The 19,736-nt window shown below is 59.2% G+C and overlaps 1 protein-coding gene across 1 annotated transcript in view; it reads left to right on the forward strand.

Moving 5' to 3' along the window:
- The first annotated feature begins 18,106 nt into the window (after positions 1-18,106).
- RXRA (retinoid X receptor alpha) overlaps positions 18,107-19,736 on the forward strand; it is a 94,119-nt gene continuing 92,489 nt past the window's right edge. Inside the window, exon 1 of the mRNA XM_033122290.1 lies at positions 18,107-18,227. Coding sequence (XP_032978181.1) covers positions 18,200-18,227 — 28 coding nt within the window. The 5' untranslated portion in view covers positions 18,107-18,199. The remainder of the gene's footprint in view (positions 18,228-19,736) is intronic.

Here is a 19,736-nt window from a genome sequence, read left to right on the forward strand (position 1 = left end):
GAGGGCAGTGCCATGCAATGAAGAGTGTTCACAGCCAAAAAGAAAACATGCCGGCTGGCGAGTCTTCACTTGCCCCTGGGGACCCTTTCCCCTTGTGTCCATGTGGCTCTAGATCCTTGCGGGGAATCGAGGGCTCCCTGCTCTCCAGCTTCAGAGGAGAACAGTAAGGTACAGTCAGGGAGTTGCTTTTTTTCTGGGAGTCCAGCGCCTGCCATGTGCCCCCTTCCCCAGCCCTCTCTGCTTCTGTGTTCAGGTCAACACACCTGGCCCTTGCACTTTCAAGCCTTGAGTGGTGACGGTCCCTGCTTCCAGCCCGGGTCGGGCTCTGCCCCTTGCAGCCCGGGTCGGGCTCTGCCCCTTGCAGCCCGCCACCTCTTTGCAAATACTCCCTTTTATCAACGCTCCTCCAATTCCTCTACTCGAGAGCACCAACGTTGGGAACCCCAACAGTTGTGCCTCTGAAGGGGACACTGAACAAAGGACAGTTGACAGATTGACCCGGCCCTTCTTGTAGATTCTGTCTCTCTTCCAGGGAGGCCGAGTTCTGCTCAGTATTATGTGCAGTCAGAGCATGTACCCTGGTCATAAAAGAAGTGGAAATTAAAACCCCAAGAAGATACCCCCAAAATTTGTCAAGAGTACAGTAAAAGTGGGTGGCTGGTTCCTCCCTGGGCCCCGTCCCGGCTGTATGGGCACGGCTGGACCCACGGCCATCGGGCAGCAGGTGTCAAGCCCGGTAGTGAGCACACCTCTGACCCATCGTCCCACAGCCGGGGGTGGGTTGGGGGGGTCAGAATAACAGGACTCAGGAGAGAGGATTCACCAGATGATTTAACTGTGGAAAACAGGTGAGTAAATTACTCTAAATCTGCCTGCAGAACCCCAGGGAACCATGACAAGTGACTGTTTGGGTGTTCGATCAGACAGGAAAATGTGCATGATACAATTTTGATTTAAAAAATAGGGTACAAAAAAGTAAATATAGTATGATTTCTAGGTTAAAAAATACAGAAAAAAAAGAGTAGTGGGAAAAAACCAAAGTATTAATTATGGTTATTTCTTTATGAGGGATTATTGGTATTTTTATTTTGTCTTTTATCCTTTTTCTTTCTACATTTTCCAGATTTTCTCAAGTGAATTACTTTTTTAAAATGTTTGTTTAATTAAAAAGAAAACAACTTAAATATCCAAGCCCCCAGGACCGATACACAGTGAAGGCACACCTCTGGCAGACTGTAATGTCGTGAGGACTCTATCTTAGCCACAGGTGCACCACACTCGGCTGTTTCCACACGCCTTTCCCCAGCATCGTCAGTGGGGCGCCAACTGCCCTGGTCAGAGCCGGGTCAGGCCTGTCTCCCTGTGTGAACTTAGGAGGACTCTCTAGGCTCAGTCTTCTGTCCCGTCAGACGCAGTCAGAACGCCCCCCCAGCTTCACACCGTCCATGTGTTCTTCTTGCGATTGCTGGCACTCTGCAAGGAGAAGCCAGGGCCTGGCTGGGGAAAGGACGTCTCCTCACAGGGTCCTGCGCTGAGCTGGTGTCTGGCTGGGGAGATGGTGGCGACACTGGTAGAGCTGCAAGTTCCCAGGAAACGTGCACTTATCCAGCACCCAAAGTGGTGGAAGGAAAAACAATGACAGGTCAGCAAGAGCCGGGTCAAAATGGAGAACTGGTGACCGGGCAGCAAAGGTGGGACAGGGCATCCCGAGGCTGGTCAGCGTCCGATAAAGCCCTGGGGGGGTGTTCAAGAGGGTGACGAAATGCAATGTCACAGAAAGGGTTTTTTCCGAGAAGTAGTGGGGACAATGAAGGGCGTCGATGGAAAGGGGATTTGCCAGGAAGCTAATGAAGCTTGAATGACACATCCCTCACCTGCAGGCTCTGGACCTAATTTCACATTTGCGATTTTGAACTTGTTTTCTTAAAGAGGACTGTACATTGTGGATGCTTCCTGCCCCCCAAAGCCTCGTCTGCCCTGACGTGGATGTGTCTGTTCCGAGCCCCTGTGGGAGATCCCTGGCATAGAAAGGGCAGAGGTGGGTCCTGGACAGGGCCCCTCCCGCCCTCAGCTCCCCTCCCTGGAGTGGCCCCTGAGAACCCTGGTCCATTTGGGTCCATTCCTCGGTACCAACAGCCCCTCTCCTGGCTCTGAACCTTTGTTTACGCGGCTCCTTCAGCTGAAAACACGCTTCCTCTGAGACGTACACTGTGTCCCTTCCTTGGGAGGCCTCCTCCAAGCCCCCGACTGGATTCAGTCTGCAGTCCCAGAGCCTGCAGCCAGCAGCCCCACTCCCCTACCCCAGCCTGTCGCCTATCATCTGCCATTGTATTTACCAAACCAGAAAGCTTGTAGACAGGGCCAGTCTGTGCCCTGGTCTCTACCGTATCCTTAGCACTGGGCACTGTGCCCGCCCCGTAGGAGACGTTCAATAACATTTTCTCTAAATAGACACCAGAGTCAAGGAATGGATAAAACCAGACCCTTGCTGATCCACGTCGCCGAAACAGAACCCTCGTGAAGGTCTCCTAAGCCTGTGGGAGACCGGAGCGGGCGGCGTGCCTGCCGCTGGAGGAACGCTGGCCACCTGTCCTCGCCCTCCTTGTGCTTCGTGGCCTGCGCAGGGCGTGGGCTGTGTGGGTGGATTCCCTTCCCCCTGACAAAGGAGCCCTTGCCCTGCTCTCCCAGCGGGGCCCTCTCTCCGCCCATTTGGGGGTGTCCAGCTGGAGCTCATTCAGAAGTTGCCAGCCACCCCAGGCTTGGCAGAAAGGGGAAGCTGTTGGCTGCGATCTGTGCCCCTTCTTGCTGTCGCCCACTGGGCCCAGCACTCGGTCTTTGAGATCACGTCCCTGCGTCACAGGCAAGCCCCATGGCCAGACGGGCCCTGCTGTTTTTACTTTTGACTTGTCATTGTCGATAATATCCTATTAAAAGTTGAAAATACGTTTTCCTCCTGCCGATCTTTTTCCTTTTCATTTAGCAAACATTGATTTTCCCCCCCTCCTGCAGATGGAATAGAAATGAAATCACACACATCTCTTTGGGGTGATTTAGTTGTTAGAGCCGGAGGCAGTGGGCAGACTCAGGACTTCTCTTGTCGTCTCATCCACGGGTCACTTCATGACCTCGGACAGTCATTTAGCCTTTCTCCTCCACCACGTTCCCCCCCCACACACCAGAACAGGAGACCCCGTGGCCCTGGCTTGGGAGAGCAGGAGGCCCTATTCACCAGCTACAGCAGGCGCAGAGGAAAGCATCTGTAAAAAGCCAAGTTCAAGGTTGTGTCAACACCAGACACCATGAAGTGACAATTATCCGGTTAACTTGGTTAGTGCAGACAGAACCACCACCGTCTGCTCTGCGTACCCCCTTCCACTGGTTGCTTGAGCTCAGACAGCTGTGGTAGAACAGAGAGAATGTTGGAAACAAGACACTGCTCTCCCACCACACCCTGACCGCCCTTCTCTGTGCCCCGATCTCCCTGACTCTAATATGGGAATGATAAAGCCTCCCTCACACGTTTGTGGTGAGGATTCGTGGGCTGGCTTCCGGAAGAGCTCTGGGAAGACCAGGGGAGTGAGCACTTAAAGGGATGGCGTGTGGGGAAGGTGTGGGGCACGCCCACTTGCGCCCAGGGCCTGATGCTTCACTCAGGGTCAGCGTGGGCAGGTTACTGTGTGCCTCGGCCTCTTCAGCTGTTCCACGGGGATTCAGACAGCTTCGGCCTCAGAGAGGCAAACAGCACAGGCTGACGGTGGTGATGATGGCGATGGTGGCGTGATGGGTGTAAAAAGAGAGATAACAATGGTGGTGCGGTACTGATGGTGCTGGTGATTGGGTGACGGTAATGGTGACGGTTAGAAGATGATGATGGTGGTGATGATGGTGATGATGATCGTGATGATGGTAAAGAAGACGGTGATGGTGGTGAGGATGATGCTAGTGGTGGTGATGGTGGTGGTGGTGATGGTGATGGTGGTGGTGGTGATGGTGGCAGTGATGGTGGCAGTGGTGGTGATGGTGATGGTGGTGGTGATGGTGGTGGTGGTGGTGATGGTGATGGTGGTGATGGTGGCAGTGGTGGCGATGGTGGTGGTGGTGGTGGTGGTGATGGTGATGGTGGTGGTGATGGTGGTGATGGTGATGGTGGTGGTGGTGGTGATGGTGGCGGTGGTGGTGAGGATGATGCTAGTGGTGGTGATGGTGGCGGTGATGGTGGCGGTGGTGGTGGTGGTGATGGTGGTGGCGGTGGTGGCGGTGGTGGTGGCGGTGGTGGTGGTGTTGATGGTGGCGATGGTGATGAGGATGATGCTAGTGGTGGTGATGGTGGTGATGCTGGCGGCGGCAGCGGCGGCGGTAGTGGTGGTGATAAAACCTTTCTCATGGACTCACTGTACAGCCAAATAAGGAAAGAGCCTTGCCAAAGAGACTTCCAAAGCGATCCCTCCCACACTGAGAGGTGGGGTCTAACTCCTCTCACCTGACATTTGGGCTGGTCTACAGCTTGCTTGACCAATGGAACACAGTGAAAATGATGCTACATGACTTCCAAAGCTAGTTCAGATGGAGTCTCGCAGCATCACCAGCTTCCAGGCCTCTTAGGCCAGTCTGGGAGCCCTAGGCCGTAAGATAAATGTGCAAACACCCAGAAGCACCATGCTGGAGAGGCATGTGTAGGCCATCTGGGTGACAGTGCTCACTGAGCCCAACCTCTAATCACGCTGCCGAGGGACCAGACTTGTGAGAAAAACCATCCTAGACTCTCCAGACCAACTTGGCTCTTGGCTGAAGACCACCAAGTGAGTCCAGCCAAGCCACGTGGAGCAGACGGGTCACCTGGTGGGGTCCCTGACGGGATTCCCGACCACACAATCGTGAATATACTAACGTGGCTGCTGTGAGCGACGAAATGTGGGGGCCGTGTGCAACAACAGCCAGCTGGGACAACAGGTCTGGATGCTTCTGCTTCTCGGCCACGTCCCGGATGCACACGCGTCTCCAGGTGGCTGCTTGGCTTGGCATCACAGACCTAAGCCCCCTGCCTGGGCCTTGCCCTGCATTGGGGTCCACTTTAGACAAAGAGCAATTCAGCCCTCTGACTTCTCGGCATGGGGGACAGCAGGTGTGTTTTGAAGCTGATGCTCCCAGCGCTGTAAAAAGCCACAGAGGGAGGCTGTGTAGGAGTCTGGAAAGAGCCCGGCTCGCTGTGCGTGAAGGGCTACCCGAGGCCCCGATGGGGCAGCACCGCTGGTCCCGAGTATGCCCGCTCAGTGGTAAGACAGCCCTGGGGGACAGGATATGCTGGGGGGTGCCACCTAGGCAGCCTCCGGGGATCGCCATGCTGACCACACAGCCTGGCACTTTCTCCTGCCAGGCCCTGCTAATGGGCGGGGGGGCGGGGTCTGAGGTCTGATGAAGAAGTGGTGCTACGTCCTCTTCTCGCCGGAAGCACTGGCTGGAGCCATGCCCCAGAAGGAGCATCTCCCCCTGCGAAGACCCTAGCAAAGACGGCCGGCCAGCCAGTGGGGTGGGCTCAGACATGCGGCTGGCGTACTGCTCATGGGAGAGGAGCCGGCCCTTTCCTCAGCCACGCCGACAATTTGGGGTGTCTCTTGGAGTTGTTTCTTCTTTTTTCCACAGTCCAGTTTTATTTTTTGTGAAGCAAATGTATTGAGTGTTTGCTCAGAGTGGCCACTGTGCCACTACACCCACACTGGGGGGGGGGCGGGTTGCTACTACTGCTGCCCACTTCACAGGTGAGAAAACTGAGGCTCAGAGAAGTGACTTGCCCAGGACCACAGCCAGAAGGTGGTGGAGCCAGGCTGAGCTCAGGTCTGCCAGGCCCCATAGCCAAGCCACAGACCCCTCTGGCCTGGCCTGGAGTACCTCGGAGGCGGTGGGTCAGTCAGACACACAGGTCTCACCCTTTGGGTCCTGTGTTGGAGGGAGAAGGTGAAAGGGCCCAACAGATGTCCCCTGGCCAGTGGAGGCCGGCCGTGGCCTTGTTGGAGATACTGACAGTGGCCGTTATGTGGACCACTGTAATGAGACAGGAGACTGTGAGAATTAGCATCCTCGGTCGGCATCGCCGGGCCAATCACAGTGATGACACGTAGTAAGTGTTGTGCACCTGCTATGTACCTGACACGCTACACGCTGCACTCTGACGCTTACAATGGCCTGCGAAGGTGCTGGGACCCTCACTTCAGGTGGGAAAGAAACAGAGTCGGGGAACCAAGTGCTCACCTGGGCCCCACAGATATGTGAGCTGGCAGGCACCCCCACCCCATGGGCCCAACCCCAACACTGGAGCAGAGGGCTGCCTGGCTCATAGGAGAGCTGGCCGTGTGTCCTGCTGGTCCCGCTCAGAGAGGCCTGACACCAGGCTTAGCTATGAGCTTGACTGTGAAATGCAGGTGGAGGGGAGCAGCTCAGGCTGCTGGTCTGGGCAGGGAGGACAGCGGAGGGCAAGAGGGAGAAGGGAGGGAGGAAGAGGGTGGAAGGAAAAACGAGGGAGGAGAGAGAAGGGAGGGCGGAGGGAGGGAGGGGGCAGGAACGCTGGCACTAATCCCTCTTCAGACACCGAAGTGGGTAACGGAGGAGTGACAGGGCCGAGCAATCCTGTTAGCCCTTCGCTCCGCTCCCTCTGTCCAGTGGCTCCCAGACAAAGCAGCTCCTGGGGCAGCGGCCTGATGAAGAGCTTAGCCCTTCAGAGGTGGCAGGTCCCAGAGGCACTCATCCCCTTCAGCTCTCTGGACCAACAGGGCGTCCAAGGGAGGCCCCGTGTCTGCTGGAAGCTTCTGAGGGTTGGAAGGCCTGGGAGGCCCTGCAGATGGGCTGACCCTGGGGGACGGGGGTGGAGAAAACCTCCAAAAGATTAGGGTGGTTTAGGGGGGCATCTTGAGTCTGGCCTAGGAGAGCTTTCTCACAAGTCGTCTGGGCAGAGTGAGGCCACAGGCCCTTCTTAGGCCCAGCAGCTGGGCTGGCTGGGTGGAGCCGGGGTGGGTGTGCACAGCAATGCCCCTCACCACCCTCCTCCACCAGCCAGGTTGGACCAGCTTTGCCGTCTTGGAAGCAGGCTCCTGGCTGTGCCCTCGCAGAGCTACAATGTGAAGTCACCTGGCGTCCTGAAGCCAGCTTCCCCCTGCAAACTGGAGCTGATGGTAGCGTTTATCTCCGCATGACGATGAAGGGGAGGGGGCAAGTGCTCAGTGAACAGCAGCACCCCAGCCTACTGTCACCTGGTGGCAGGTCCCTCTGGACTCATACCCTCCCAGGGGCTCCTTGCTCCCCTTTCAACAACGCTTTAGCTGAGCGACCAGCGTCCTTCCAAACCTGGGCCACTATGACCTTCGGGGTAAGGACCACTGCTCCCCACTGAGCACCCTGAGTGCTCGTGTCCCCCACTCCCTATGGGTGCCCCCACCCACCCACCCACCTGAGGTCTGACCTCCCCATCTTGGCCCTCCCATGTCCCCGGGCCTGACCTGGCCCCACCTCCAGGTCCCTCCTGAGCACTGCTCCCCAACACCTGGTTAGCGGGCCCCACAGCCCCCCTAAGTCCCCGATCCCTCATCTCCTTTTTCTCTGTGGCCTTGCGACCTGTGCCGGCTCTGCTCTATGAATGTCGTCCACCTTGGTCATCTGGAGATGGACGGAAGAGGGGGGCCTGGACGGTGCCGTGTTCCCCTCCCTGCATCCCCCTGCCCCGGACCCTCCATTGCTTGCTCCGAGGAGGCCCTGCTGAGGGACGGCGGCATTTGCTGAGGACGCTAGGGTCCAGGGCACCGTCCAGCAGCTCACAACTTTTTGGATGAGCCCAGCCATTCAGCTTGTTGGCAAGAAACAGCCGGGAACAAAAGCCAAGTGGCTTCTGCATCAGCCTTTAAAACCACTAAGATGAGCTCACTTGTCGTGCTGTGGTCCAAATATTTTGGCCATTTAGATGCAACCTTCTGTGCTTGTGAAATTAAGTGTATTATTAATCTCTCTTGGCCCAGTGACAAGGTGGGCAGATCATAAATGTCCTGGCAGCAGATAGAGGGAAGGTGAGCATATTCTTGTGGGTACAAAGTAGACACGGGATGTCTCATGAATGATACTGGTGGGACAGAGCCTGCCCAGATGAGGGTGTCTGGATGGTAGGGGCTGGGAGCCTCCCAGGACCAGGACGACGTGGGGGCAGGGCAGAGGGTGCTTAGAGAGGAGAGGAGCAGGCTCCAGAGACATGGCCACTGACTTCCAGGGCCCATGACACTGTCACATGGGGGACACGGGGGTGGGGCGGGCTGGGGGCTTCCGAGCCAGGGAGACAGGACCTGAGCTGGGCTTGGCTCCAGGCACCAGAGTCAGGTTTCAGATGCATTTCCGACAGGTCTTTGTGAACCCTACTTTTCTCTGATTATAAAAATAATAAAAGTCTCATCATAGAAAACAAAAAACGTTACCAAGTAGGGTGTGGAACGCTCCCCCAGCTCAATCACCAGAACTCACCACTGTTAACAAACGGGGGGTGACGGGGGGTGGGATTTCTTTCCAGTTTTTTTGTATATGCATTTATAATCGGACTCCTTCTGTATATAATTTAAACTGCTTTTTTCCTCTCTTGGCAGTATACTGCTTTTATCATACGCGTGTAATTTATTGGAGACTGATCCATCAGCAGCCGTCGAAGCCGTTCCCCACATTTCCAGCTGTCGGCTGGGCCTCAGTGAACCCCGTCATCACTGAGTCTTCATCTGTTTCCTCGGGAACCTTCGCTGCTGGGGGCGTGACTGGCTGAGATTCAGGCACGGTTCTTGTTCTGCTCCGGGTCCCGCAGGGCTGCTGGTAACCAGGGCACCCCTAGGAGAGAGTTCTGGATTACATTACAAACCGGTGTGTGTGTGTGTGTGTGTGTGGGTGGGTGGGGAAGGCCAGCTTATTTTAACAGAGGAAGAAACTGAGGTTGGGAGAGAGGACAGGCCTTCCCCATGGCCAGCCAGCAGACAGGCTGAATGACTGGGGCACCCCGCTGACTCTGCACCCCAGGAAGTAACACCGGCCAGGCCGTCAGTGTGTGGTGTTCCTGTCGGCCGATGTTTCTCCGAGCTGGTGAGCTGAGAGATCCAGCAGCTGGGGATCGTGTGCTGGGAGCTCATGGAGCCAGCCGGGATAGCCAGCTTCTCGGGGCGGCCCGATCACGGGTGTGGGACAGCCGGGATCCCGGCGCACTTGGCTCATCTCCTCTGCCCAGTGGCAATTTGCTGTGCAGTGACAAGGTGAGTGCTCACCTCTCTGCTGGTGTCCCTGTGGCCACCCCGAGACAGCAGGAACCTGTGCCCTCCCCAGTCAGCTCTGAGTGGCCTGAGGGTCCGCTGGGAGGCCCTCCTGCCTTCCCAAGCATTGTGCTTCCTCAGAGCTTAGATCTGGGGGCCGAACCAGCAGAACACAGCTCGCGAGGAAGAACTCCCTCAGCTCCCGGGCCCAAGCCACCTGCCTGTCTCCCCATCCATGGGTGGATTTCGCTAACACAGACCTGTTTTCCCCAAAAGGCCACAGCGCCTGGAAGATCGGGGACCAGCCTATAAACCCCAGGACCAGCGGGAAATTTCCACCAATTGTCTTCAGCTGGCAATGCTGAGCCTGGCCTGTCACGAAACTCCGGCCTCTCGGCTGAGCGCCTCGGTGGGCGACAGGCCTGAGATGTGCCCCGACCAAAGGCACCCCAGCCAGGCCTCGTAATCCTATTAACTGTGCCATTATTTGTGCTGTTCAGGGCAGGCCTGGGCCGGCCTCTTTGCAGACGTTGTCTCACTCTACCCACACTTGAGCCCCACAGGGCCGGTCCTGTCACTCGCCCCCACTGCAGAGGTGGAAACTGAGCCCCAGGCCTCACCCATTGTCGGAGAAGGGCCTTGCATCAGGTCCGTCGCACCCTTCAGAGCCCAGGACTCCCATTCCTGCCACCCGGCCTGGATTTATCATGGATACGCAGGTGTGATTAGCCCGGAAAACATCAAGCAAGACAAACGCACTTTTTCTCAACAATTAGACATCCCCTGACAAGCACACTTCAGACAGCAGCCACACTGAAAAGAGTGAAGACAGTCACTCCTGGGGGACAGGGCAGGTACATTCCCCATAACCACTGGCACCACTGAGGTGATGGCAAGGGGGTGACTTCCTTTCTCAACACGCACAGCCCCCAGTGGTCCTAAAGCCCTGGGGCTTCACTGCCAGAGGGAGGGGACATGGGCCTGACACCCCAGTCCCTCCTGATTCAGTGTCTGTGACTCTGCGGGGTCCGGCCAGCCCCTCAGAGGTTGGGGTAGTGGGCAGGCTCCGGGGCCCCCAGTGGGCCTCAGCCAGGGCCTCCCGCGTCCTATACCTGCGCCCCCACACCAGGGGCATTTGAGAAAAGGGCCTTGTGGCTAAGCCTGCTTGAAGCCCACCGGTCCCAGGCAGCTATCCAGTCTGTAGGTGAGACCCGTGACCTCTTGGGTTTCCATCCCCCTGGGCAGGTGGGGACCCTGATATCGTGGGGAGGAGCTGAAGGCCGATGTGGCCAGAGCGGGGCCAGGTGAGGGCAGTGAGCCCCCTCCGGGAGCACCCACTTCGTGCAGGTCTGTGTTGGGCTCTGTGGGTTAGGCAGAGGGAGCCTGAAATGCAGGGGCCGCTGCCCGAGGGAGGACCCAGGGGGTAGCCATGTCAACATGCGTAGTTATTGGCAGAGGTGCCTGGCACCCCCCACCCTCCCACTCCAACACGCCTGCACGACCGCAAGGCAGGAGGCTGGCAACACGGGTCGGTGGAGCCCCAGGAGGAATAGGGTCTCCCCCAAAGGGAGGAAGCGCAGGTCCACGCCTATGGCTTGGGAAGTGCATGCCACGTCTCCTCTGGCTCATCAGCGCTGCTCTGGCCTGATGCTTACCTTTCCCGTCCGTCTGTCGTGCCTGTGAGTATCATGGCCCCGCTTGGAGAAGAGGGGAGCTGGGGCTGTAGGCAGGTGGCTCTGGGCTCTCCTCCTGGGTGACCTGATTTCCATGACAGCCCTTCCCTTCCAGGCAGTGCCTTAGCTCAGAAGCAGTCTTTGGGGACCCTCGTTAGTAGGAGAAACAAAGGCCAATTGTCACCTTGAGCCGGTAATTCATCAGCCTGGGGACTAGGTTTCCGCTGAAAAGAGCTCTGGGACTGGGGGCTGCAGGCTCTCGGAGTGGGACCCAGGTGGGGTGGGGTGAGGTGGGGTTATGCTGGAAGGGCCTTAACCCCCCCGCTGGCCTTTTTCTCAGTGCAAGACTCTGGGTCCTTCCCAAAGCAAACCCTAAAAAGCTTCCTCATGGGTAAATGTCCAGGTTTGCAAGGGGCCTCGACCCCTGCAGCCAAAGACTGACTGTCCTGATAGGTAAACTGAGGCCTGGGGGGGTGGAAGGATGTTTTTCTGAGTACAGAAGAACTGAGACATAACGAGGGACCCTGACAGTCCATCCCAGGGCTTGGGGGGGAGACATTGCTATAGAGGCAGGACCCAGGCCCTGGAAAGCGCTATCCCTCCTGGCCCGCTCCTTTAGTGAACACTTGGACTTCCCATCATGTGCCCAGTGGGGAAATGGAAAGCCTGTGACCCCTGACCCCTGGCCTCGGTGAGCTGTGGGCCACCGAGGGAATATCAAGGAAACAGAGGGACAGAAGCCTCAGCCAGGCTGGGAGCAGGGGACGGTAGCAAGCTGCTGACAGGGCCACTGGAGCTGGGCCTTTGAGTAGAATGTGGAGTGGACAGGTCTGGATGGGGGTCCAGAACAGCAGTCTGGTCAGTGCCGGCCTGGCAGGGCCTTGTGGGAAGGGCTGGGTGCCTGCAGGAGGGAGGCGACTCAGGGCAGGGAGCGAGAGAGGGCTTGGTGGGCTTTCTTAGGAGTTTGGACTTTATCTGGAGGGCAGTGGGGAGCATGAAAGGGTTTTAAAGCTGGGGGAGACTGGACAGGGACAGGTGGGCGGGCGGGCAAGGCATTCTGCTCTACGCCGGGTGGAGGGAGGCTGGGCACAGGCTGAAAGTCAGGGGTCTTCAGCCATACAGCGTGGGGCCTGGGCCTTCCGGGACCTCCGCTGTGGGGACGGCGGCTTCGTGGGGCCCGGAGCTGCAGCCCAGAGCCAGGCCAGGCCTCCTCGGACGCGAGGGCTGCAGAATAGCACGCCCTGGGCCGTCTGTGCCCCGCTTGCTGGCAGTCTGCAGATGGGGAAGCCACAATTTTAAGCAGGGTTTCTTTTGATGCAAGCACCAAGCGGTATCAGGCAAAGTCCTCGGTTACTTCTCCCATCGTTCAGCGCAAACGACTCGCTTTATGGCCGCTATCAATAACTGCTCCCATCTCCCCATCGCCGCAGTGGCCACATATATAATATTTAAACCACACTGGTGGATGACAGAGACGTACAGATATTTTTAATCCCAACAGGCTATTACGGTTCATATCATGTCTGTCAAATAAATATTATGAATTATTTCCCGTTATCTTTATGGGGGCAAGTGACTCCATCAGTGGGACTGGGCACGGTGGCTCCCCCTGCATATTTATCCCCTCTTACGTATATATATGTGTATAGAGGGAGATGGATGGAGCAATTGTCGATAATAAATGCCCCCGATAAAACACATTCTCTTCTTGCTTGATGGGTGGTGTCTGGAGAGGGGCCTGGTGGAGACGGGCCAGGACGCGGCGTGGCGTATTCAGAGCCAGGCCTAGGCTGGGAGTCTCGCACCAGACGAGCATCCTCGGCCATAGCCTTCCTCCTCAGCTGCAGTGAGGCGGTCACATCGATTTCCCTGTCGATACATTCTCGTTCTGTGCCAAGATGGCTCCACGGTTAGCGGGCTCTCTCCTCCCATCTTATAGAAGAAGAGACTGAGGTTCAGAGAGGGCCAGATGAGACTTGGTGGCTGAGCCAGGCTATGGCATACCCCTCCTGGTACCCAGTGTGTCAAGACTACTGCCTGTCCCTTCTCTCCGGACTCTGGTCTTACCTGGCACCTCCTGCCCAGCTGACCCCCCACACACCCTGAGAAGCAGGGAGGTGGAGCAGTTCACTGAAGGCGGGAGTCCAAGGCTGGTGGTTGTCCCGAGCTGCCCTGCGGGTTCTGACTGTGAACCTCCGCTGCGGTGATCTCGGTGCTGGAGGCAGTCACTGTTCCTCTCAGCCTCGGTGTCTCCATCTGTGAAATGGGGAAACAGGAGTCTGCAAGGCTGGGGTGGCGTTAGAGGAGACGGTCCCTGGTAGTGCATGGCATACCTGGCACCAAGAAGCCACTTGGAGGCAACGTGCTCACCCCTCCTGACTCGGAACTCCCGGGACCACCCCAGCACTTTCCAGCCTCGCGGGCTACCGGTCCTTCCCCCCCACCCCCCAGACATCTGTGACTTTTTCCAGGTGGCCTTGGGGTTTGGCAGAAGCGTCTCTTTGGAGGTCCCTGGAGGGAACCCACAGGCTTTCGCCTGGAGCTGCCCTGCAGTCCCGTCCTTCTCCACAAACCAGCCCCATCCCCTCAGGCCTGGCTCACCTGATTGGTCTGCCCACACCACCAGCAGCGTCCTGGAGTTTGGGGACTAGGCTCCCACCTCATCAGGGAGGTAAGCTGCCTGCCTTCAGAGCGCTGCTTCACATGGTACCTGACCTTTCTCCTACTTCCCCTCTTCCCCTCCCCCTTCCCTGCCATCCTTCCTCTTTGTCTCTACTAAGCAGAACCGCCTGGAGGCCAAGTGTGGCCCAGCGCCTTTCCCATGTTCCCCCAGACCGATGGAGGGACAGGACACGACTTGGGGTCACTCCTTCCAGCCTTCCTGTGTGATCTCAGGTGAGCCCTTGCTCTCTGAGCTTCATCCCCACCTCCCAGCCGATCCTCGTCATCAGAAAGTATCACCCCCAAAGGAGCCACAGTCGTGGTGAGAAAGTGACCTCGCCAGGGTGCTTAGGGACAGAGACAGGCCACCTGCCCGTGAGGTTAGGCTGAGAGCACCTAAGCCCCTGCCACGCTTGTTGGGGACAAGGGCCCCAAAACTCTGTGAAGTCCGCTGGTCCCCAGCTCAGGGTCACATGGACCCTCTTTGGGGACAGGGAACCAGTAGCCGCTGAGGTGTGCCTGGGTGTTGCAGAGGCTGCTGGGAACATCTGCCCAGATGCCAGCCCCAGGAGCCTCAGGCAGGCAGACACCAGCCTTTAAAAATATTATTCACCAGCGATTCCAGAGACTGTTTACAAGACTGAGTGGAGACAGGCATGCGGAATAAGCCCAAGTACCTTAAAAAGCATCCTTCAGGGGGGGAAAAAAAAGCCCCAAACAAAAAACAAAACCCTCTCAGATCCCAGGTTGTAAATAGATGGATATTACTATAAAAATATTTTTGGCTGCAGAAGCGCATGGCAGGAAGGCTGGGGGCGTTTTTTTCCATGGTTAGCTTGGACCTGGCCACTCCAAACCGGCCGCCACTGTCCTGGGTGGTGTCGTGTGGGATCATTTGCACCAAAGAGCCCCTGCTTGAAGAGAGAGTGAAAAATAGCCGTAACAAGCAGTACGCACATTTTCCATCCAGGAGCCTGTGTGTGTAAGAGTGTGTGTGTGTGTGTGAGTGTGAGTGTGTGTGTGTGTGTGTGGTGTGTGTGTGCCACTCCTGCAGCCAGCTCCCCTTCTGACTCCCAGCAGGCCTGCCCCGCTCCCCAAGCACCCCTGTGCCCTGCCACCCCCACAGGTGAGAGAGGCCAGGCTGAGAGCAGTTCAGCATCTGTAGGCACTGAGGCTGGATTTCAGCCAGGTCTCTATGGCTCTGGGCCCCGTGTTCGTTCTACTGTCCACATGGTCTCCAGGGGAGAGGCAGGGGCTGGGTGACGCCTTCTCAGGTCTCAGGAACAGAGGGCCCCTCTTGCACCCTTGGCAACCCTGAGCCCTTGTGCCTTCCCTGGGTTAGGGAGCCCAAGTACAAAATTGTCCATGTGGGGCTCCCTGTCTCCAGACGCCAACAGTTCCAAAAGGTCTCAAGTTTTCTGTGGCAAGGGTGCGGTGGGGGGGGGGCAAGGAGCCCAGGGTGCCAGGCTGCCCTCTGTAGGAGGTGACTTCAGAGGCTTGAGCCCAGCCTCAGGGGCCTCCCGGAGGACCAGCTTTCCCACAAGCGCCTGGCATGTTCCGACCTGCTCTCTGAGCGGGCCTCTCGCTGTTCCCTCACCGTGCCGGGTGCCTCCCACCTCCAGGCCACTGCTCATGCCTGCCTTTCTGCCTGGAGTGCCCTCGCCCTTGCCTCTACCTGACGGAAACCTCCTGCCTTCAAAATCCAACTCAAGAACCAGCCAAGCCCGGAAGCTACCTACATCCCACGGCTGGACGTGTCCTTGCCCTCCCCTTACCGTCCATAATACTTCCTGTCTGCCCATCACTCTCTGCTTCAATGACAGTTCCTCGTGGGCCTGTCTCATCTGCCCTGTGGGCAAGGCGGGGGGCGGGGTACTCCCAGAAAGCCAAATCCATCATGTTATAATAATAGTAATACTCGTAGTAACTAACATTTACTGAACTCCTACTCCCTTCCAGACTCTCTGTTATCTCATTTAGTCATCTCAGTGACTCAGTGAGGAAGGTATGGCTCTCCCTACTTTACAAATAAGGAAACTGAGGCACAGGGAGGAAGGGACCCTGCTGGGCCACACAGCTGGTGAGAGGCACAGCTGGGATCTGGCCCATGCCTGCCTATCTGGGACCACACTTCCACCTGAGTACCCAATCTGAGCACAGACTCAGCAGTTGTTTGTTGAGTGAATGAATGATCCATGGCTTTGGAAAACCGGGATCATTCATGTTTTCCTCTTCTCACCTGTTTGTCTTGAGACCCAGTGTGGAACGTGAATGGGCTGGCAAAGGAGGTAGCAGAAAGCAGCCCTGCACTGCCGGTCACGGGCTCACACCCTTGGTGGCCCAGAGGTTCCGAGGTTGGACTCTGGGTTCAAATGCTGGCTTCATCCTCAATGCTGTGTGACATGCCATCATGTCATCTCTGCCAGCCTCACTGTCTTCCCAGTTAGGTGGGTTAGTAGTGCCCGCTGCCCACAGGTTATTAGGGTGACAAGCAAAGGACAGGGCGCCATGGTCCTGGAGGGGCTTCTCCTCCTGGTTACTTGCACCCAGTGGGGTCCCCATATGAAAAGGGCACATGGCCCCTTCTTCTCTAGCAAATGGACCAGTCTGGTGCAGGCTGGGAGGAGGGGCCACTGTTTGTTGATGGACACAGGACTGAGAACTGGGGCTGGCATATGGCACATGCCCCACATGTGTCAGCGCCTGGGTTTGCTGCTTCTCAGCCCTTTCTGGGGATGCTTGCCGGCCCCCAGCCCTGGCAGGAGGGTCAGTGTTAGAAGTGGGGGAGTGTGCCTTGGGGAGTGCGTTTGTTGTGACAGTGGACGAGGGCCATAGTTAAACAGGCTAAGGCAGAAGGGGGAAGGGTGGTGTGTGGGGGGCAGGTGGGCAGGAGGCCCAGGAGCCAGCGAGGAGGTTTTCTAGAGCAGAGGGAGCACGGATCAAGCGGAAACCAGGGCAGGACAAGTCCGGGCTGTGGCCTGTGGTTGTGTTGGGGGAAGGCTCCCCTACAAATGCTAGCCCCCACAGCACCCCCAAGTGCTCCTACCCCAAGTGGAATGAGTACCTCCCCCGAGGACAGGCCAGGCTTTTGTGGGATCCAGCTCGACTGTCCGGTGGGAGGCGGGAAGTGGATCCTGTTACTCCATTTCACAGAGGGGAAAGTGAAGCAGAGAGGGAGCCAAGCCTTACCCGTGGTTACACAGGGGGCAGTGGTGCGCCAGGCAGGACTCCCTCTCTGGTGGAGGGCTGTGGCTATCTCTGGGCAGTCGTGGGGGCCACCTACCCTCATTCATCACCTCCCTTTCCATCAGCCCGTCCGTGGCCCTAGGACCAGCCCGTGCAGCCTATGTGCCTTAGGAGAGGCCCTCTGACCCGGCCCCCACTCCCCCACTGAGCATGGGTCTGCGCAGGGAAGGTGGGTCTAGAGGGCAGCAGGCTCAGGGTGGGTGGTGAGGGGAGGCGCCTGCCCCGGGCCAGCCCTGCGCGGTGGAGCACGGTGTGCCTCGTGCTTGGCCCCACGCAGGTAACTCACACCCAACCCCAGCTCCAGCCGCCCAAGCTGTCCAGGGCAGACGGCTGCCTTTCGTTTTTTATACAAACAAATCCTGAATATGAAAGTCAAGGCAAAGAACTACCCAAGGCATAAAAATAGCCACCGGCCACAAAGTCAGTGCCCAACTCTCAGCAGCTCCTCCCCAGCCTGGTGCTTTTAAAGAGGGGTCCCGAAGTGGGGGTCAACCTTACAGCGCAAGCGTGAGCCCCCCCCCCCGTCGTCCCCTCCTCCCCATTCCTGGCGGGCCCGTGGGTCCGTCAGTGGGGGTGGGGCTAAGGTGCCCTCGGCCTATGCTTCCCCCCAGGCATGAAGCAGGGGATTGCCTGGGGGGTGGGCCCCAGAAAACAGACGCCTCGCGGAGGAGCCAAGCCCGTGCTCCCGCGTCAGGGCTTGGCAACCCGGGCCTCAGTTTCCCTACTGTCGGCGGCGGGCAGTGCGGGGCCGGAGTCGGCGCGGCCGGCCGCTTTGTGTGGCCGCGCAGACAATGGCCCGGCGGCGTCGGGCTGCCAGCACCGCTCTCTTCCACCGCCCGGGTGGCTTTTTCTTCTTTTTGGCAGGCCGGGGAGGGAATTCTGCTCCCGCCCGCGCCCCGCCCCCGCCCCGCCGCCCCCGCGCGGCTCCCGGGAACCCCTGGCGGAGGCAAACTTGCAAGTTTGCACGGCGCTGGCTCGCTCACAACTCGGCGGGCGGGCGGGCCGGCCTCGGGCGCGCGCGGGGGGGCGGGGCCGGCCGCGCGCGCGAGCTGCGGGAGGGGCGGGAGCGCCGGGTGGGGCGGCGGCGCTGCGCCGAGTCCGCGCCCGTCGCGGGCCCCCCGCCGCCCCCCCGCCGGCGCCGCAGCGGTCGGAGCGGGGCGCGGGCGCGCGCAGCGGGGGCGCGGGCGCGGGCGCGCGGCGGCGGCGCGCAGCACAAGTAGTTTACATTGTTGGGCGACTTTTGCAACAACTCGCCGCGCCGCGGCCTCCGCGCGCCGCCGCCGCCCCGCCGCCGCCGGCTCCCGCCGCCCGGGCTCGGCCGGCCGCGCCGGGGGCCGCCGCGCTCGCCGAGCCGCCGCCGACATGGACACCAAACATTTCCTGCCGCTCGGTGAGTGCTCGCGGGCCGGCGGGGCGGCGGGCAGGGGCGCGTTCCTGGAGTGCGCGGGGCGTCCCCCGCCCGGCCTCCGCGGAGTTGGGGCGCTGTGCCCCGGCGGGGGGCCGGGCAACTTTTCCCCGCGCGCGCCTGCCTGGGAGGGGGCGAGGGCGGCGGGCGCCCCCGCCTCCACTGGGTCGCGGAGCAGGAGGGCAGCGGGCCGCGGCGGGGCCAGAGGGGCGGCAGGTCGCCTGGGACTGGGGGTTTCTGCCCCATGGCCTGGCAGCGCCCCGCGGCCCCGGCGCCCGGCTCCAGCCGGCGGCGCAGGGACCGGGCCGGGCGGGCGGAGCAACTTGTGCGCTCGTAGCCTCCGGCCGCCCTGGCATCGGGACGGCCTCGGCGCCGCCGCCCGGGCCGCCGAGTCCAGAAGGCCGCCGGCTGGAGCACCCGGGACCCCTCCTCCCGCAGAGCAGTCCAGGCGCGGTGGGCTGGGCCACCAAGGGGCCAGATGACCGGGAACGTCAAACCCAGGAAGGCCCCATCCCAGAATTGGGGGCCTTCACTCTGGCGCACTCGGGCTGTTCTCCGGGTCGTTCTGTGGCGCTGGCCCTACACTTGGGGGAGGACGCCCCAGAGGCACGGAGGGTCAGTTTTCCTGTCCTCCCCCTGCCATCCTGCCCCGTGTCTTTCTTGCTATAGACTGCACTCCAACTCCAGGCCAGGACCCACCGAGAAGGAGGAGGGGGCATGGCCAGGCGCCCCCAGCCGATGCCCTCCCTAGGGTTTGGGAGCCAGTGAGAGGCAGGCAAGGGGGAGGGCGTGGGGAGACTTTATAAGTGAGCATCGCAAGGATATTAATTCGGTGGCGGGCCGGCGGCCAGGCTGTCAGGCTGGGGGAGGATTCGTCCTGAGTGGAAATCAAAACAGCTGACACTGAATGAAACCCCAGGGGCCAGTCGCCCCCCCCACCCCTGTCCCCGAAGCCTGGGGTGCACGTTGGCTACCCGGTTGGTGGTCAGAACCCAGCAGGGCTGCAGGGACCTTGGTGAGATTGGGAGCTGGTGCCCTCCAGATGTCAGGGCCAGGGAACGAGCACCAGGCACTCACAGAGGGTGTGCTGCAGGGTGCCTGGGGTAAGGTTTCAAGTTTGTCAAATCTAAGACTCCCTCCCTGACTATATGATGAAGACCTTGGCAGGCGCTGGGTCCTCCCGAAGCCCCAGGAGTGGGCACTCATGCCGTTTTGCAGATAAGAAAACGGACTAGGAAAGGCTGAGGCCCCAGGCTGCAAAGTGGTGGGTTTGGGATTCAGCCCACCAGTCCGTGGTGCCGGACCGTGTGGAGCAGGGAAGAAAGCTGAGTCCTTTGTGACTTACTGCTGTCGGGCCTCGAATGGGACTGGCAGGCTCCTGTGTGGGCCGACAGCTCCCTTTCCCCATTAAAGCTTTGCACACTTGTGCGTGCATGTGCACACACACACAAAACTGGGCTCTCCCATAGGATCTCTTCTGGAACAAGAATGCTC

This window comes from Rhinolophus ferrumequinum, chromosome 12 (assembly GCF_004115265.2).
Source record: "Rhinolophus ferrumequinum isolate MPI-CBG mRhiFer1 chromosome 12, mRhiFer1_v1.p, whole genome shotgun sequence".
Classification (NCBI taxonomy): domain Eukaryota; kingdom Metazoa; phylum Chordata; class Mammalia; order Chiroptera; family Rhinolophidae; genus Rhinolophus; species Rhinolophus ferrumequinum.